At 34.8% G+C, this 19789-nt stretch overlaps 1 protein-coding gene across 3 annotated transcripts; it reads right to left on the bottom strand.

Moving 5' to 3' along the window:
• Positions 1 to 60: 60 nt before the first annotated feature.
• LOC140671471 (uncharacterized) lies at positions 61 to 19656 on the bottom strand. Of its 3 annotated transcripts, none has more exons than XM_072902787.1 (10): positions 19516 to 19550; positions 12485 to 19152; positions 10851 to 11239; positions 6924 to 7278; positions 6154 to 6680; positions 5008 to 5958; positions 4508 to 4614; positions 4126 to 4324; positions 3593 to 3817; positions 61 to 2277 (listed from the first exon to the last, which is right to left on the bottom strand). In XM_072902787.1, exons 2-10 carry the CDS (start codon positions 13158 to 13160, stop codon positions 1084 to 1086), a joined length of 4623 nt encoding a protein of 1540 aa, XP_072758888.1. In that variant the 5' UTR covers positions 13161 to 19152; positions 19516 to 19550; the 3' UTR covers positions 61 to 1083. The 3 variants fall into 3 exon arrangements, with proteins under 3 accessions (XP_072758888.1, XP_072758889.1, XP_072758890.1); XM_072902788.1 differs by lacking the exon at positions 19516 to 19550 and having other exon boundaries at positions 12485 to 14097; positions 14452 to 19280; XM_072902789.1 differs by lacking the exon at positions 12485 to 19152 and having other exon boundaries at positions 19516 to 19656.
• Between the last annotated feature and the right edge of the window lie 133 nt (positions 19657 to 19789).

The raw sequence follows: 19789 nt of genomic DNA on the forward strand, positions 1-19789 counted from the left end.
TCCATTTAAACAAATGTTGTGCTGCAATTTCTTTACAAATTTTTATAAAAGTATAAAAACTTGGTTATGATTTTACAATATATATAACAATTAGAAAGCATTGAAACAATAACTTATAGGCTAGGCGTTATTTTTTTTAAAGAGATACAAGACATTTTTAAATATATATATTCTTGAAGAATAAATATAATTTTACTAGCTCTTTTCTTGGTGGCACACCATATGTTTCCAATAATAGTTTATTTACTTAATTAGATTTTTAGCAATAAATCTTCTGATTTTTCATCATAGTCATGTTAGATTACAAAAGAGAGAGAGAGAGAGAGAGACGACGAAAGTTGAAGAAATTACGTAAATCTTTTTCTTAAACTGTACAACAAAATAAATTAATTTTTCCATAGATTACATATATTACTTGTGCTTAATAATAAACTGATAAAATATGTAAAAATCAATTTTCAATGTATATTGCAAAAAAAAAAAAAAAAAAAGATTTGTTGCTTTGAATGTTATAATCCAACATGGCTAAAATATGAGATTTTTAATAAAACAAGAGATTCCAATGACTATACATATAAGGTACATGAGAGGTAGCACGTTCGTAACATCCGTTACAACACGTAATATTTATATATATTGACGCGCGTATATAATTTTTGCATTATATAATTATTGCACAATATATATATGCCATTTACCATTTATATATATGATAATAATAATAATAAGATAATATGAACTCTTTGTATGTTCATAATTTACAAAACAGAATATTATATAAACTGTGCATAAAGCACCATAAAGTTACAATAAGCGTTTGTATTACGACCAGGCACACTTTATCACATTTGTGGTGTAAAATCTGATGCGATTGCAAGACTATCCTTGCATTCGTTATGATACTCTGACTAGAGAGATACAAGTATAAGTTAGTGAAAATATGCAAATATCGAAACAGTAATACATCCGTTCACACATTTCTTACAATTAGTTAATTGTCTTGATTGTGAATATTATTCATTTGATACCTTGTATAAATTTTATTTACAAATCAGCGATTTTTCCATTATTTCTACGATATGCTTAGACAAGTTTTTTCAGTTTAGGCATTCTTTTGGGGCACTTCTCCACGTGGATGCTCCAGTGACGAGTTTGGCACCTCTCGTCGCAGTAGAAGGCCGCCTCGCAGCCCAGGCACTTGAACATGGAACCAGTTAGACCACAATTGGAGCACTCCAGACTATTTGTAGTCTCCAGAGTGCGGTTCACCTTTCCCAAATGTGGCGTTTCACAGTTACGACCCTCTTTCCTGACAGTTTCCTTAGCAGCCAATGTGCTGTTGGACGTCAAGACTGGAATGGATTTGTACGAAGTCGACGTAGGTACCGAAGACGTTGATTCCTGCGCATTATCGCCGAAAATGGTCGAAGGCGGCTGAGGATAAGAGACATCGTCCGTCTTCACATAAGGTAATCGGTCTATAATAAGATTCTGTAGCTGACGGTAACCACCGTTGTTCAGTCGTGAGTCTATGTTGACGCCAGCTACAGATTGCACCGGTTCTTGCGGCAAACGCTCGCCGCGACTCGTTGCTGGTCTATTCGTCGCTGCCATCAACGTCGAGGATTCGTTACCTATAACGCTACCAATACCGCCGGATACCATTTCCGCATCGGTTCTACCGTATGGCGGCAAAACTGCACCGCGTTGTCGGCCGAAGGAAGCCGCCGCGACCACTGCGGCTGCCGCCGCCGCGGCAACGACATCCGGGATCATCCTGTTCCTACCGCATTGACCGTTGTTTGCAGCAGGATAGCCTGTCAGAGCGGTACGCGCCAAGGTACCGTGCTGCGCGGTAGCCGCCAATGGTGGAGGTGGCGGTAGTAAGAGCGATGGTAGGCAAGCCGACGCGGTGCCATTTTGCGTTGCTGCCGTTGCTGCTGTTCTTAGTCGATGATCATAGTCCAATCCGGCTGCAGCGGCGGCGGCTGCGGCGGCAGCGTGCTGATAACTACTCGCGGATAATGAACTAGGATACTTGAGGAGATCTGTGGCGGCGTAGTGGCGAGTCGCTGCGTCCTGTATGTGCGCGGGAAAACGCTTGTCGAGATGCTGCATCTGGCGAAGCGGTGAAGCGGGATGCGGGTCCTGCAACGGATTTATTGGGTAACCGCTTATCGATGATGTAGTGGGATGCAGGCGTGAGTGATAAGAGTAATCGCCGTAGGGACATATCGCTGAATGATAACCGAAAGCCGCGCCGCCGTAAGGATCAATCTGCAAAGATAGATGAATATCAATAAAAACCAAAGTATACCCTGGGTAGCACATGTTCGTTTTATAAACGTTTTTTAAACGTATCCAATATTTTTTAACCGTCAAGCACCAATAAGAAATGTTTCAACAGAAATATTTTTAAAATCATGATTTAAGAAACGTATTTTTTACGTTTCTATAAATAGAACAAAAATTAATTTTTTAATTCAAAATTATATAAATACACATTATTACCCGGTAAAAAATTTGTTATGTATAATCATATATGATATATGACCATATAAAATTATATAGAAATATATAAAATTTTATATAAGTTATGTATAATTATATACAATAATATATGACTTATTGTATAATTATATATAATTTAATATTAATGTTGGCTAAATGTCAGTCAACAATAATACAAAATTATGCATACTATACATAACCATACATAACTTATACAGAATTTTATATATTTCTATATACTTTTATATTGTTATATATAATTATATATGAGAAATTTTTTACTGGGTAAGACTGTACTTATTAAGATGATCCCCAGATAGCACAGAAAATTAAAAGATAACGAAAAGATGTCTTTTAAGTTATCTTTCTGACAAAGCTAAAAGATGTCTAAAAGAATAACTTTCTACCTACAAAAAAAGTCATTTTTTAAAAGATGTCTTCTAAAAGTCATAATTAATTTTAGTCGACGAAAAGATGTCTTTTTGATCATCTTTTCGACAAGGCAAAAAAGATCTATTTTATTTAATATACGTGTTCCTTTGTTTACCGCTACGTGGCGTGTTCAGACTTAACTATAACTCGTATTCAAGTTTTCATAACATATGTATATATAAAGCCTAAAAGAACAGGTACTAAAAGTATAATTTAAATTATGTCTTTTTTGTCAGTTTGACTTCTGATGTAATTTCGACAAGAAATTCATGATGAAAATAGATGGATTATATTCATATATGCGCATTATTTTATTGAATCTGTGGATAAACAAATTTTTCACAAATAAAGGAAAAAACCGTATTTTGTACAGTTTCTTAAACGTTTTTTTTTTGTTAGAAAATGACGTTTCCCTTAACATTTTCTAAGTGGACATTTTAACCAATCAGAAACGTTTTCAAAAGCCGATTCTCAAACGTTTCGCAGAAACATTTGTGAAACGTTTTTGAAACGAATATATACTACTTGGGTACATTATATTTATCAGTAGCCAAAATCCTTTCTACGCAATTGATAATATGATAAAATATTAATAGACAATATGTTTGATTGATTTGTAATATTTTATCGAGAAATTGTCGCTTCTTACCGCGTAATTAGGTGGATAGAACTGGGTAACCGAGATAGGGGGACAGATACCCGGCCTCACTGCAGATGCGGCCGATGATGCCGCCGCATACAATTGTTGCTGACGTTGCTGATGTTGACGTTGCCATCTTTCCGTATTCCATTGCGGTGCTACGTTGACTATATTGTTTCGTGTCGCGTTACTCGGCGTGCTTGCACGGATCTTTTGCGCCTCCAGTCCGGGAACCTGCATACGCAGAGAATTTCTTAATAATCTATTCTATTTTATTAGCTTTTTTTATTATTTTATTAGCGAAGAAAAATAATCATGTTTTTGGTAAAAAGGCTACAGCAAGTATTTAGAGAAGAAAAATAAAAACTGAAAATGACGTTTTTCTTGAAAACTCAGGAAATAATAGAGTCAGAGAGTTGAAATTTTGAGGAAAATTTTTTTTGCAGTGAGGACATGACAGGCCAAATATTATTTGAAAACTCAGGAGCACGTTTAGTATACTTATCCGGCTATAGTTTTTAGGTAAAAATAAATATACTCACACGAGCAGTTTCCGCCGTCGACGCGGTTGGTAAGGTGACTCCAGATTGTAATTTGGATTTGGATTTGGCAACCTGCTTCTTTGACATTCGCGCTACCCAATTGCCCAATGTAGGAAATTGTTCCGTCATGATGCGATTTCCGTCGTTTCGCTGACTGGTAGGCTCCTGAATGACTTTGCTGTTGCAGCTGTTAGGCAGGCTGATATACGAGAAAAACTCGTGTTAAATTTGTATTATTATATATAATATTGTATTACACATTAATTACATTTAAAAGAAATTTTGTATTAACATAAATTAAACTTTTATAGCGTATGTACACACTTTACAATTTATTTAGGCAATACAATTACACATTTACAGTATATAAAATCACACTTACACGACACATTGTTGATTTGAACTACTAACGGTAGATCCAGATTGAGTGAATCCCAAGGACATTGTTGGATTTAATGCCACTGATTGATTCATGTTTGATGTCATCATCTAGAAGCATATTAAATCGCGCTTTAATTTTTTTAAATCATTTTTTTAAGATAACCCACGCTTTTGCAATAAAAGGAAATAAAGAATAAATATGATTTAATGGCTTATTGTTAGTAATCTAAAGGAACTAATTATTTATTTATTACTCTAGTTAAATTATTATGTGCATTAATTTGTAGATAGAAATTTAACAGGAAAACAAAAATATATAAAACCAGGAAAAAAGCTTAAAAATGACTAAGTATGCAAATTAATTTCAACAAATTATACTAATTGTTAGCAGAACTTGTTTTATTTTCCATCTAAACATGTTTTGGATTTTAGCACTAGATTTATTTGAATTTTAATAATTTTAAATAGGAGAACAATTCACGAATAATATTTTTTGTTTACCTTCTGCGCATCCTTCGAATTCTGTATAACGCCCGTAAAAACGACGTTGTCTCGCGTGACAGACGAGCCATAATAATTTGACTGCAGTTGTAAAATGTTAGTCACATTAGCGGTGGGAACTTGCGGTCGTCCAGTTGCTGCTATCGTTGACCCAGCATCCTGTGCAACAGTAACCGCGCTCACGATCGCTTTATCCTCGCTATTAATCCTTTCCTCCGAATCGTAGCTTCCATATTCCGTGGCCTTTCTGGTATTTTCAACAATCGGCGGATTTGACGACGATAAAACTTCATTTGATCTCTGGTCCGGTTCCTGCTTCTCGCAAGTAATCTGTTTGCTCGCAGCGGTTTCCAAGATTTGCGTTACTTCGTCGAGATGTCCAATTTGAGTAGCCGGTCTATCCTTTGTGTCTTTCACGTCGCTTCCATCTATCTCGAGGTCCATCGTCGAGCCTATCAGAAAGTTGTCCGAAGATATTGGTGGCGTCACTTGTCGATGAACGTCGTCGAATGTTTTGGTATCCTCTACGATTTTCTGTTTAATTTCTGGATTCTTCAGTTTCGACGAAGCCTCCTCTCCGTCCCACTCTGCCGTACTGTTTCCTGCGCTTTCAAACTCTGACGATGAAACTGAAGACACAATTGTTGGTGCTCTTGTTACGCTATCGCGAATTATCGTTCGATTCGCATCATTCATCTTTACATCCTTTTCGATCGTCGAGCTCGACGAGTTGTCGCCAGTATGCCAGCTCTTGGTGGATCTAAGATTTTGTTTCAGACATTCTAGAGCAGTTGGCTGAATCGCGATGTAAACTCTAGGTAGCACCGGTGGACTGTCTCTCATTGCATCGGGCGATTTACCCCTTTCGTAGTCGACAGGGGAACGAGGTGACAGCTTTGGCGGTTCCGGAGAAGGAGACGGAGAAACACTGCTTCTGGATACTCCGTTTACCTTTTCAACATAGATATCGACCATTAGTGGAAATGACATCGTATGAAATATAAAGAAATCGATCTACTCTAGAAACGAGATAAATTTGGATTCATCAAGAACGGTTCTCTTCTCGACGAAAAAAATTATTTTGATCTAAAAAAAAGTTTTTTTTCACAACAGCTATTTCATCCAATGTCAACCATCCTTGTTTACCTGCGCGACGTCACCGTCGACGATGTTCTCAACTGAAATCGAGCGTTCGTTCAATTCATAGTCAAGATCGACGACGACATCGTCAACGATCGTCGACGGTATGGAAGCGGACAGTTTGCACAACAGCTTCGAGATATTCTCGATCTGCTTCTCGTAGCAATTCATCATCTGACGTAGCCGAGTGCTATGCTGCGGACTCGTGTCACCGGCGTTGTCGCACTCGGCCATCTCCCTTGAGAGCTCCAATGCCTTGCCACGCAATTCTCGCAGCTTCTGACGCAGCCGGTTGCGACGATACTTGATTTTATAACCGTCACTTTTCGGCAAGGATCGCCGACTCTTGTCTCGCGTTGACGGTTGGCCAAACTCCTTCTCTTCCGAAATTACGCTGCTCCAGAAGGAAGTGGCAGAATAACCAGACGGCGATTCCGGACGTGGCGTGGCGCCGGTAACAATGCGGTAATTGGACTCGTTCTCCGATTTCTCGGCATTCATCTCGACGTTGCGGTATTCGTTAGTGGTGCTTGCTGAAAACAATGAACAGGTAATAATTTTGGAAAAGCCATTTTTTAGAATTTTAATATAGCCTTGCGCGCGCAAATATAAAGTTCTGTTTTTTTGAAGTTTAATTCTATGAAAAATGCAAAATATTAATTATCTCCTGGCGCAAAGAGTTTATGAAAAGAAAGAAAATTGGAGTAATAAAAGATAAAAATTTTCCTTAGGATAGTTAATTAGAAGCGTCGAGTAAAAAAAACCAAGGTAGTTACCTTCGCGAAAGACTTTTTTCAATCTTAATGGCGGCACGACTTTATTGCAAATTTCCTTCTTTTCCCCCTCTGGTTCCGTTGTTGATACTACGACTGATGACGAATATCTTTTATCATCCCACAGTCTTATCACCACGTGCTGCTGCGATCTCGTTTCTCCTTTGTCAATCAAATTACCCGAACAGCTTTTAGAGTACTCTTTCAAAATATTCTTGACACGTTCCTCACGTACATGACTGATGTCCACTTCGTGGGATTTCCTCCGTTTCTTCACGTCTTTAGTAAGTTCTTTCTCGTATTCTCTATCTCTATCTTCGCTGGTTTTTTTCTTAACACTGTTGATCTCTTTCGTAGTCTGCAATGTAAATCGTCGCTAAATGATATTTACAATTTCATATTCACTACGCAAAACAATTAAAGGGCCACTTTCTTCCATATAAAAAAGCCCAATTTTCAAGTTGCAACTTTTTTAAAAATAATTGGAAGAAGATCAATAAAAAAGCGTTTTAAAGCTTCAAGTTTCTAGTTTTAGAATCTTTAAATAAATTTCAATTCTTTCTATTCGTTACAAAATTACATTGTAAGAAAACGACGTCCGTCCATTGAACAATTTTTTCAAAAATTTGTTCAAGAATACCGAATTAAAAAAAAAATCTTAACACGATTTCATTATAATTGGGTGTTAAAGAGCAAAGTTTTAGCTTCAATTTTTTTTTTAACGAATGTTTTATGATTTTTTTTCGCCAAGATATTCATTATTAAAGCAAAATTGTGTTATTGACTTTGAACGCTTATAATTAGTGAAAAAATGATCGTACAATAATAATTAAAAAAGCAATTTAAAGAGAAAAGTCAGCACTTGAAAATCCTCCTATCATTTTTTTAATCATTATTTATTGCATTTTTATCTTTTTTTATTTAAATCAATGAAATTTCACGGAAAAACGCTAAAATTTCCGCAAACTCTACAACATTTACAAGTAAAAAGTATTCCAGTTACTCGTACAAAAGGCCAAAGTGTTAAGTTTTTTTTCTATATATTTCAAAAACTTAAATTAATGATTGTCCCGGTAAAAAATTTTTCATATGTAATTATTGTATATAACAATATAAAAGTATATAGAAATATATAAAATTCTGTATAAGTTATGTATAGTTATGTATAGTACGCATAATTTTGTATTATCATTGACTGACATCTAGCTAACATTAATATAAAATTGTATATATTGTAATTATATATAATAAGTTATATATTATTATATATAATTATATATAATTTATACAAAATTTTATATATTTCTATATAATTTTATATGGTGATATATCATATATGATTATACATAACAAATTTTTTACCGGGGTTGTACAATTATTTTTCTTTAATAATAAATATCTCGGCAAAAAACCATTCGTTGAAAAAAGAAATTAAAGCCAAAACTCTGCTTTCTAACACCCAATTAAGGAAATCGTAGTAAGATTTTTTTAATTTGGTATTTTTGGAAAAACTTTTGAAAAACGTGTTCAATCGATGGACGTCGCTTTGTTACAATGTAATTTTGTAACGAATAGAAAGAATTGAAATTCATTTAAAGATTCTAAAACTAGAAACTTGAAGCTTTGGAAAGCGTTTTTATTGATCTTATTCCGATAATTTTTACCCGGTAAAAAATTTTTCATATATAATTATATATAATAATATAAAAGTATATAGAAATATATAAAATTCTGTATAACTTATGTATAGTATGCATAATTTTGTATTATCGTTGACTGACATCTAGCCAACATTAATATAAAATTATATATAATTATACGATAAGTGTCATATATTATTATATATAATTATACATAACTTATATAAAATTTTATATATTTTTATATAATTTTATATGGTCATATATCATATATGATTATACATAACAAATTTTTTATCGGGTAAGGAAGTTGCAACTACTTGAAAATTGGTCTTTTTTATATGGAAGAAAGATATCTTTTAATTTTTTTGCATAGTGTAATTAAACCAGACAATTGCTTGTTTTAGAATATCTAGAATTCTGTATAGTAACTGTATAGAAACTGTATAGTAAATTATAAACAATTATACAAAACTAATAAAAAAATATAAAAGGGCAAACTAATGACAAATCAATATCATATCAATTACGAGATACTTTAATAAAAAATTTTAAATTCACAAACAAAAAGAAGAGATAGTATTTTATATACAAATCTACGCCATTTGCATTGCAATCTCATCCCAGACATAATACTAAAAAATGATGAGAGGATGTCTTTTTTAAGTCATTTTTCTGACAAGGCTAAAAGATGTCTAAAAGGATATCTTTCTGCCTACAGAAAAGTCATCTTTTGAAAGATGTCTAAAAGATGTCTTCTAAAAGTCATAATTAATTTTAGTCAATGAAAAAATGTCTTTTTGGTCATCTTTTCGACAAGATAAAAAAGATATATTTTATAATATACGTATTCCTGTGTTTGCCGCTACGTGGCGTGCTCAGACTTAACTATAACTCGTATTCAAGTTTTCATAACATGTAATATATAAAGAATAACAGGTACTACTAAATATGAAATATAAATATCTTTTTTTATCAATTTAATTTCTGATATAATCCCAATGAGAGATACAAAACATGAAATATAACGTATAATAATAATCTATAATTAAGACGTCAAAAAGAAACATTAGAAATGACTAAAAAGATGTCTAAAAGAAGCCATGAAGACGACTGAAAAATATCTACAATAGTCATCTTTTAGTCAACATATGGATAGGCTTATAAGCGACTGAATTCGGGTCATAAGACGACTTTAAGTCAACTTTCTGTCGACTAAATGCTTCGACTAAAAGATGTCTTTGACAAAAATATGCCAAGTTTTAGTAATACTTTTAGTCGACTTTGTGCTGTCTGGGATATTATACTTTAATGTAACGCTAGAGAAATCTCCCCAAGTAGCACATATTCGTTTCAAAAACGTTTCACAAATATTTAGAACTGGCGAAACGTTTTAGAACCGGCTTTTAAAAACGTTTCTGATTGGTTGAAGTGTCCACTTAAAAAACGTTAAGGGAAACGTCATTTTCTAACAAAAAAAAAACGTTTAAGAAACTGTCAAAATACGGTTTTTTTTTTTTATTTGTGAAAAATTTGTTTATTCACAAATTCAATAAAATAATGCATATATGGATATAATCCGTCTATTTTCATCATGTTCTGAATCTCTTGTCGAGATTACATCAGAAGTCAAACTGACAAAAAAGACATAATTTAAATTATACTTTTAGTACCTGTTCTTTTAGGCTTTATATATACATATGTTATGAAAACTTGAATACGAGTTATAGTTAAGTCTGAACACGCCACGTAGCGGTAAACAAAGGAACACGTATATTAAATAAAATAGATCTTTTTTGCCTTGTCGAAAAGATGATCAAAAAGACATCTTTTCGTCGACTAAAATTAATTATGACTTTTAGAAGATCTTTTAAAAAATGACTTTTTTTGTAGGTGGAAAGATATCCTTTTAGACAACTTTTAGCCATGTCAGAAAGATAATTTAAAAAAAAGACATCTTTTCGTCATCTTTTAGTTTTTTGTGCTTCTGGGGATCATCTTAATAAGTACAGTCTTAATAATGTATATATATATATATATATATATATATATAATTTTGAATTAAAAAATTAATTTTTGTTCTATTTATAGTAAAAAACGTAAAAAATACGTTTCTTAAACCATGATTTTAAAAATGTTTTTGTTGAAACGTTTCTTATTGGTGCTTAACGGTTAAAAAATATTGGATACGTTTAGAAAACGTTTATAAAACGAACATGTGCTACCTGCGGTGGTATGTCAAAAAAGCAAAACTAAAAAAGAACTCGATCTTCAAACTTGATACCGCTACCTGTACGACACTAGTTGGAATACGTGGTAGAACGTAGTTTGAGCGATCGATCGTGAGCATCATTTCGCTTCCATCCTGCTGCTCGAAAGGAGGAAATTCGTTCAGATCGTCCGTCAACATCGAGGACGATATGTCCGATTGCACCTCGACCACGTCGACGAGATTCGACCCTTGTGATTTCGCCAATTTGAGTATCGGCGACGTCTTCCGCGTGACGAGTGACGCCGCCGATCTCGTCGGCGTTGGCGGTGCCGGTCGTATCGGCAGGGAGCGATTAGGTTGCACAGGGATCACGCAAGGGCCGCGATCCCTCAGGGCGGTCGCCAGGCTGCCGCTCGTGCCACCGCGTTGCAGCCTGCTGGAACTGTCGGCTATCATGATACGAGGTTCTAGGAAAAAATGGAACTTGAAATTAGATTTTTTCGACGTGACGGAAAGAATATAAACCATAATGTTCATTTAAATTTGGTAAAAAATCCTCTAAAAATTCCCTGATCTATCAGGAGATTTTTGTACAAAATTCCAGCCAAAGAGAATAGTTTAAACATTTTTTTATGCAATTTTCTAAAATAAGTTTTTTTTTATCATGCGTTTTCTAATATACACCGAAGAAAAAACACAGTCACTTAAGTTTCAAGTACTAATAGATTTGCAAATATCTTGAAAAAAAAAAAACGAAATAATTTTCGCATGATAAACTTTTTTACTTATATAACTTACATTTTATCACTAAAAATTACCATAAAGAATATACATACATATATTCAACATTTTATCAAGACATTAAATATAAATACCTAGAGAGATGGATATATAATATATATATATATATATATATATATATATATATATATATATATATATAAATAATATATTTTAAACACATAATTCAAACTTGACTTATCAGTGGATTATCGATTACAATATAAGAAGCAAAATGATCAAAAAGATATTTTTTTTTAATTCTTCGTGTCCAAATAAAATTCTATAAGAATTTCCTGATTTTCTCAACTACAAAGAAAATTCTAGGTTTTCCATATTTTTCCAACGAATAAATATTTTGTTAACATAGTCTTGGTCTAAACATTTTCAGGAAGAGAAAAACAAATTTAAAAATATCCATATTCGAGATACAGGTTATCTATGACATTTCAATTTATTTTAATGGTATATGTGCCTGACAAAATTATGTTTTCGAAATAATATTTTTTTAGCAAGTTTTCTAGAAATTTTCAAGACTTTCATCACGCAAATTTATTAATGTGAGTGGAATAGTTTTTCATGTTTTATATTCTTTTCAAGTCGTGAATAAGCACATGGAAGAGGCTAAATAAATTTTCCATTTTGTTTTTCGAGGTTTAATAAGCTAGCTATATTAAAGAAGATATTAAAAAAAAACTAGATTTGAAAATTGATTTATACACACGACTGTTTGATTACCGAGAGTCGTACATTTTATGCGACTGTTTGTTTTTACGTACAAAATACACAGTTTCAAGAATGACGTATATCATACGTTTATTCTCGAAAAAATATTGAATATCAAGATTAGTAAAGATTGACGAAGTGGATAAGAAAGGGGGTGTTAATTGCGTGAAACGATGTATCGCTTTTGTTCGTTATCACATTCTCACCCGACATCTCTGAGCTCTCTTCGGTGTCGCCAAATCGCTTCAGGATTGTCTGCTTCCAGGTGGTTTGCCTTGACTCCTCGCTAGTCAAATCAACAAGAATCGGAGTTTTCTCGTGTTCATTCGAAGCAACCGTAGAATTCATCTCGCCACCGACAACATCGGCTTCGTAATAATCCAAGTGTTCTGCCAATTCTTCGTCCTGATCCTCTTCATCGTCATCATCATCTTCTTCTTCTTCTTCTTTTTCTTCTTCTGCTTCTTCTTCTGTCTTCTTTCGTATTTTCGCAGTGATGCAATCTTGCTGCTGCTGCTGCTGCTGCTGCTGTTGCAACTGACATTCCGCGCAATCTTTGCACGTGGAACACACGCCGTCAACTTGCTCCTCGAGCTCCGTCGAGCTGGAGATCCGCGGACAGGTCGGCCTTTCTTCGTTACTCGCATCGCAGAGAAGTTCGACGATGTCGCAGGCGACAACGTTGGAGTCGTTAACGGTGGAATCGAATTGGGATAAGTTCCTTTCAGGATCATTAGGCTCGCCGTGTGACTTTTTGTCGCGAGATATCGTGACTCTAGGCCAACGAGATGATCGTGTGGAGAGTTGATCGGATTTCTCTCTCGATGATTTCTTCCTTCGCGGCTTTAACGCAACGTCCGGGTGTTGATCGTGTGATCGCATTTTTTTTTTACGCGTTACGATTGAACGACATGAGGAGGAATCTTTTGAATGTTGTTAAGTGAAATTTCGTAGCAATTTCATGTTCCAGTTGTATTTAAAAGCATTCACAGTGTCGAGTTAGGAAAAAGTTGCAAGTATAAACGACTCATCCCGTCTCCCCTTTCATTCACGAGACTACGATAATAATTATAATTAAAAAGGGAAGAAGAGAGTGCGGAAGGGAGGGGGAGAAAGGTAATTAAGTATTAAAGACTCAATGGTATACTTATCAGTTTTGGTCGATGAAGTTGAACAAAGTCTCCCGATACAAATAGTACATATATAGGGGAGAGCGATCGCACTCGCGAAAGGGAAGGCAATAATTGCAAAGCTTCGTGCGCTACATGTCAACTCTGTTTTAGATGTAGTGTTTTTTTTCTTTCTTCTTTTTCGTTAAAGTTTCTCCTCCTATCGATTTTCATCGATCGTTTCTCGTACGCGTTGTGCGACACACGAAAAAGGGAGAAATTACGTTTCACACGCGATGTACGCCCCCCTTGTCTCACCTTCTCGCTCTCTCTCTCTCTCTCTCTCTCTCTCTCTCTCTCTCTCTCTCTCTCTTTCTCTCTTTCTTTCTTGTTCAACGCATACACGCACTTTGCCTTTTTTTCTTATTTGCACGGAAATTCACAGTCGTGTCGAGTTAGGAAAAAGTTGCAAGTATAAACCCCTCGAAGCAATCGAATATCGAAAAAAAAGACCCTGAATTAAAAACTTTTATCGTGCACACGTATCTTGTATGAGATGTAATTACTTTATATCAACTTAAAATCACGTAATTAGGCCGTGAATGTAATTGTTAAATAATAGGATAATCAACACTTAAGTAAGAAGATTACTGGCAGTAAGTAGAAAAATAAGTTCACCATTTAAATTACGAGATGCAGCAGTATTTTCCCTAGACAATATTGAGTGGTTTATCATATAATTATTTATAAAATATTTAATTATATATAAAACACTGGATTAAATGTCAATTCCTCTCTTTATCTTTCGCAAACGTCATATCATGAGAAAAAACAGAAATTATCTAGGGAGCTTTTTGTTTTGATATTTTTATATCATTTTTTCAAATAAAAATTATGACAAGATTTTGTTAAAAATATTTAAAAATTATTAAATTATTAAATAGTAAAAAAATTATTAATACTATCAATCAAGAGACCTTGTCCATATATTTTATCGATCTTACGATCGTTCGTGTCAGTTTTGCTAGCAATTCAATAACAAGAAAAGCACGGATGCAAATTACCTTTGCGCCGAGGTATATCTAATCGTTAAACGAATATCGCAACGGTGAAAATCAGCAAATAACATTTCATTTGAATAATCGATCGTTATCAATGTATATTAATGTAATTTTTATACGCGCACACACAGATAGATATATACATATTAGATTGCAAAACTAAACGTCACATTTCCGCTTGATCACTGTAAACACGTTGACAAAGCTCACGGATGGAGATCTTTGTTATCACTTTCTATCGTTGCTTTCGATCTTTAGCACCGACGAGTTAATGTATACTTCACAAATCTTACGTCACTGTATCACACTGGAATCATATGTCATCCTCACCTACCTAGTCGGGGACCACCAACCCTGCGATAAAGCGGTAAAAGATCAACGGGACCTCACGCTTCTCTTGCTCTCTTTTTCTTTCTTTCTTCTTTTTTAGAATGCAATAACGCATTTTCTCTTTCTGATCTCTCCTTTTTATTTCAATTTTTGTCTAAATTTTCGTAGCCGATTGTATCTCAAAACACATCGCCAAGTCTGTAAAGTGCACCGAAACTTTTGTAGCGACCGCATCGTTGAAGACAGAACGCGTTCTATTTTCCTCGGCATCGCGGCGAGTGCGAGCAAAATTCGTCACGATGCACATCATTCTCTGCGTTCCGTGAAAACGATATACGACGATGATATCTGAGACGTGTCACAAAGTTGCAATGTAGACTGTCATGTGAAGAAGCGGACCGGCCGGCGGGAGACGAGTCGCGCGGCATGTGCGTGTTGTGTTCTTCCCCCCTCTTTATTTAACACCACACGCGTGACGACTGGCTCCCTTTCAGGAGCCCTTCGATACACGACAGGCGTATTTCAATTGGCCGTTCAGGACGCGCATCCTCCGGCGCAGGCGGAAGGACGAAGAGAAGGGACGGTCGCGAGTCGATCACGTTGATGTCTTTGGACAATTTTTCTTTTTTTTTTTTTTTTTTCGTTACGCGCTCGCACAACTCGAGGAATTTATCCCTTACTAAAGTTCATCGAAGGTTTAAATTTTGAAAATTTAACAATGTTCCAATTCCGCGGAACGATACATCCCTCTCCTTCTCGTTTCCGTAGCAAAAGCTCCGTATACGAGCAACGCTCGATATCTAAATACCTCGACTGTAAAACATGTTAAGCAACATTGCGAGCATCATGAGAGCCGTGCTAATGCTTCCCTTATCTATAGTTTTATGCGGTTGTACGGTCGTTCAAGGATTAACGATAAGTCCATGACGATAAAAAAAAGTAGAGACGCGACCAAGCGCCGTCGTAAAACTTGGTGCGCGCGCGCGTCAAGTTTCTTCATTTTAATTCATATTATTCTAGGTATCGCGACATGCAATAATTTTAAATCATACATTAGATTCTGAACATTAATCTTTTTCAAGCGGAATAATTATTTAAAGAAGCTATTAACGTCAAGAAATAAATAAGACTATTATTTTCATAAAATTTTTTTATAGACCTTCAGCATTCGATGAGATCTTGCAAACGAGTGTGAAGCTCGTTTGCGTCATAACAACGCCGTTTCCAAGTTAGAAAAGTCGTTTCGACGTTGTTGCGAAAAATGCAATTTCTATGACGTTCTCCACAAGTTGAGGCCGAAGAACTTTCCAACACTTATCGCCAATACGAGGGGATGAACGAAGATGCACCCTTTGCGAATAATGTTAATACGACGTGCGTATAACCACGCAGAAAAGGAGAGAGAGAGAGAGAGAGGAAGAACGGAGCCCTTTCGAAGAGAGGAAGAAGCTTTTTCATAATTTACATCCTCCCTCCCCTACACTTACGCTTATCCTGAGGCATAGTTCTGTTACATATGTGCGAGTGTTTTATATATATATATACACGTAAGTACGTTTAGTATACAACCTTGTGCTATCCCCCCCCCCCGACATCCGCGAGAGAGTGTCGTTTCTTGCAACTTTCTAGAACGTAATACCTGTGTGTTATATGTAGTTCCTGAAGGAGGATCTCTACGATCGTGTACGGTGTTGTAGGAATGCGCGAAGGATTATTTACGTGAGGACATATAACGCTTTATATTAAGTCGCTTTCGGGTTTGGTGGGAAATAAACTACGCAAAAAAATTAAAGGGTCACTTTCTTCTATATAAAAAAGGCCAATTTTCAAGTAGTTGCAATTTCCTTCAAAATAATTGGAATAAGATCGATAAAAAAGCGTTTCAAAGCTTCAAGTTTCTAGTTTTAGAATCATTAAATGAATTTCTTCAATTCTTTATATTCGTTACAAAATTACATTGTAAGAAAGCGACGTCCGTTGATTGAACAAAGTTTTCAAAAGTTTGTCCAAAAATACCGAATTAAAAAAAAATCCTAGCACGATTTCATTAATTGGATGTTGAAGAACAGCGTTTTAGCTTTAATTTTTTTTTAACAAATGTTTTATGATTTTTTTCTGCCGAGATATTCATTATTAAAGCAAAATCGAGCTATTGGCTTTAAACGCTTCCCACGTAGCACATATTTGTTTCAAAAACGTTTCACAAATGTTTCTGCAAAACGTTTTAGAACCGGATTTTGAAAACGTTTCTGATTGGTTAAAATGTCAATTTAAAAAACGTTAAGGGAAACGTCATTTTCTAACAAAAAAAACGTTTAAGAAACTGTCAAAATACGGTTTTTTTTCTTTATTTGAGAAAAATTTGTTTATCCACAGATTCAATAAAATAATGCGCATATATGAATATAATCCATCTATTTTCATCATGTTCTGAATCTCTTGTCGAAATTACATCAGAAGTCAAACTGACAAAAAAGACATAATTCAAATTATACTTTTAGTACCTGTTCTTTTAGGCTTTATATACATGTTATGAAAACTTGAGTACGAGTTATAGTTAAGTTTGAACACGCCACGTAGCGGCAAACAAAGGAGCACGTATATTATAAAATAGATCCTTTTTTTCTTGTCGAAAAGATGATCAAAAAGACATCTTTTCGTCGACTAAAATTAATTATGACTTTTAGAAGACATATTTTAAAAAATTACTTTTTTTGTAGGTAGAAAGATATTCTTTTAGACATCTTTTAGCCTTGTCAGAAAGATAACTTAAAAAAGACATCTTTTCGTCATCTTTTAATTTTCTGTGCTATCTGGGGATCATCTTAATAAGTACAGTCTTAATAATGTGTATATATATAATTTTGAATTAAAAAATTAATTTTTATTCTATTTATAGAAACGTAAAAAATACGTTTCTTAAACCATGATTTTAAAAATGTTTCTGTTGAAACGTTTCTTATTGGTGTTTGACGGTTAAAAAATATTGGATACATTTAGAAAACGTTTATAAAACGAACATGTGCTACCTGGGTTATAACTAGTGAAAAAATAATCATACATTATTAATCATTAAAAAAGCAATTTAACGAGAAAAGTTAGCACATTGAAATGCTCTTATCGTTTTTTCAATCATTATTCATTTTTAAAGTGTAATTGTTACTTAAAAATCAAGTAAAAATTGCATTTTTATCTTTTTTTATTTAAATCAACGAAATTTAACGAAAAAAACATTCCAGTCATTCGTACAAAAGGCCAAAGTGTTAAGTTTTTTTTCTGTACATGTCAAAAATTGAAATTAATGATTATTGGACGATTATTATTTCACTATAGTTATAAGCGTTCAAAGTCAAATCGATTTTGCTTTAATAATAAATATCTCGACGAAAAGAAACCGTAGAACATTCGTTACAGAAAAAATTAAAGCTAAAAGTCTGCTCTTAACCCTTAATTAATGAAATTGTGCTAGGGTTTTTTGAAAAATTTGTTCAATCGACAGACGTCGCTTTCTTACAATATAATTTTGTAACGAATAGAAAGAATTGAAATTAATTTCAAGATTTTAAAACTAGAAACTTGAAGTTTTAAAACGCTTTTTTATTGATTCTTATTCCGATTATTTTGAAAGAAGTTGCAACTACTCGAAGATTGGTTTTTTTTTATATGGAAGAAAGTGGTCCTTGAATTTTTTTGCGTATTGACGAACATGTATAATTAGATGTACATATAATATCATTATTAAATTGAATTAATTAATTTACGAGAGAGGCGGGACGAGTGATAGCGGAGGAGACCTGCTCGGTTGTTCCTTGAAGAGGGGGCTTTTTGTTGTGACAACGACAATGACGTTGTATATGTGTGGCGATGTGTGGCCGCGCGATGAACGCTATGTCTATAGATAGATCTTTATGTGCGCCTTCGCTTCTCGTTGCGGTATCTACGTCCGGGTATATATAAGGGTCATCGACATCCTTCCTTCGCGAATATCGACAAAATCCGAATGAGAAATCGGTCGGCGCAAGGAAATCGTCGGTTGGCGACTTCACTTTCTTCCGAGAAACTTATCCACGTCCGGTGATAATATCTATATCTGCGCTCTTATAAAGTATAGTGTGCGCTTAACGCAAAAGCGGAGCCTATCGATTGAATGGAAAAAGTTTTGCAGGGAGACCCGACGGAAGGTCGACGATGAAATGTCGCGATCTAGCGTCGATATGACTCGCTCGAATTCTTGCAATGACAAGTGTCGAGTGGCAGCAGATGTACGAACGGTAAAGGCAGATGAGATGTACATTTTTTTTAATCATGCGAATTACATCGATCTGTTTAATTTTTAAGTACCTAACTCTAATTGTTCTTGTTTGATTAAACGAGCTGAAAGGTAAAGTGTACGCTTTGAAAATGTTGTTAACAATCGAGATGTTGATCGAGAATTGGATGTTTCAATGAAAATGTCGAAAAGATTGGACACAGAGATACATGATTATTAAATATACTTTAAGAAAAACGAGAATATATATATATATATATATATATATATATATATTATATATATATGTGTGTGTATATGTGTGTGTGCGTGCGTGCGTGCGTGCGTGCGTGCGTGCGTGCGTGCGTGTGCGTGCGTGCGTGCGTGCGTGCGTGCGTGCGTGCGTGCGTGCGTGCGTGCGTGCGTGCGTGCGTGCGTGCGTGCGTGCGTGCGTGTGTGTGTGTATGTGTGTGTGTGTGTGTACTTACTCGACAGATAGAAGCGCTCCAGAATGTTTTGCGACTATCATTTCTCGATGATGACGATAGACAGATCATCATCTCACGCACGTCATCTCCTGTCGCTAGATCTGCGTTACGATGAGATGGACGAGTCGTTATGAAGTCTCATCTCCATTGTTTATCCAATTGATCGCATTGTCCACTTTCGATCCCACATGTAAACGCATTCACTTATTTCATCACCAACAACATTGTGTTTTGAAAGAAATGTAATATTTACACAAATTAAAAAACAAAATTG

This window comes from Anoplolepis gracilipes, chromosome 11, assembly GCF_047496725.1.
Source record: "Anoplolepis gracilipes chromosome 11, ASM4749672v1, whole genome shotgun sequence".
In the NCBI taxonomy this organism is placed as follows: domain Eukaryota; kingdom Metazoa; phylum Arthropoda; class Insecta; order Hymenoptera; family Formicidae; genus Anoplolepis; species Anoplolepis gracilipes.

Coding starts and splice junctions, on each gene's coding strand:
- LOC140671471 (XM_072902787.1), bottom strand. CDS start 13,160: ATGCGATCACACGATCAACACCCGGACGTTGCGTTAAAGCCGCGAAGG. Junction 5,959..6,153: donor TCGACGGTGACGTCGCGCAG/GTAAACAAGGAT, acceptor TATGTTGAAAAG/GTAAACGGAGTATCCAGAAG. Junction 2,278..3,592: donor TCTATCCACCTAATTACGCG/GTAAGAAGCGAC, acceptor CTATCTTTGCAG/ATTGATCCTTACGGCGGCGC.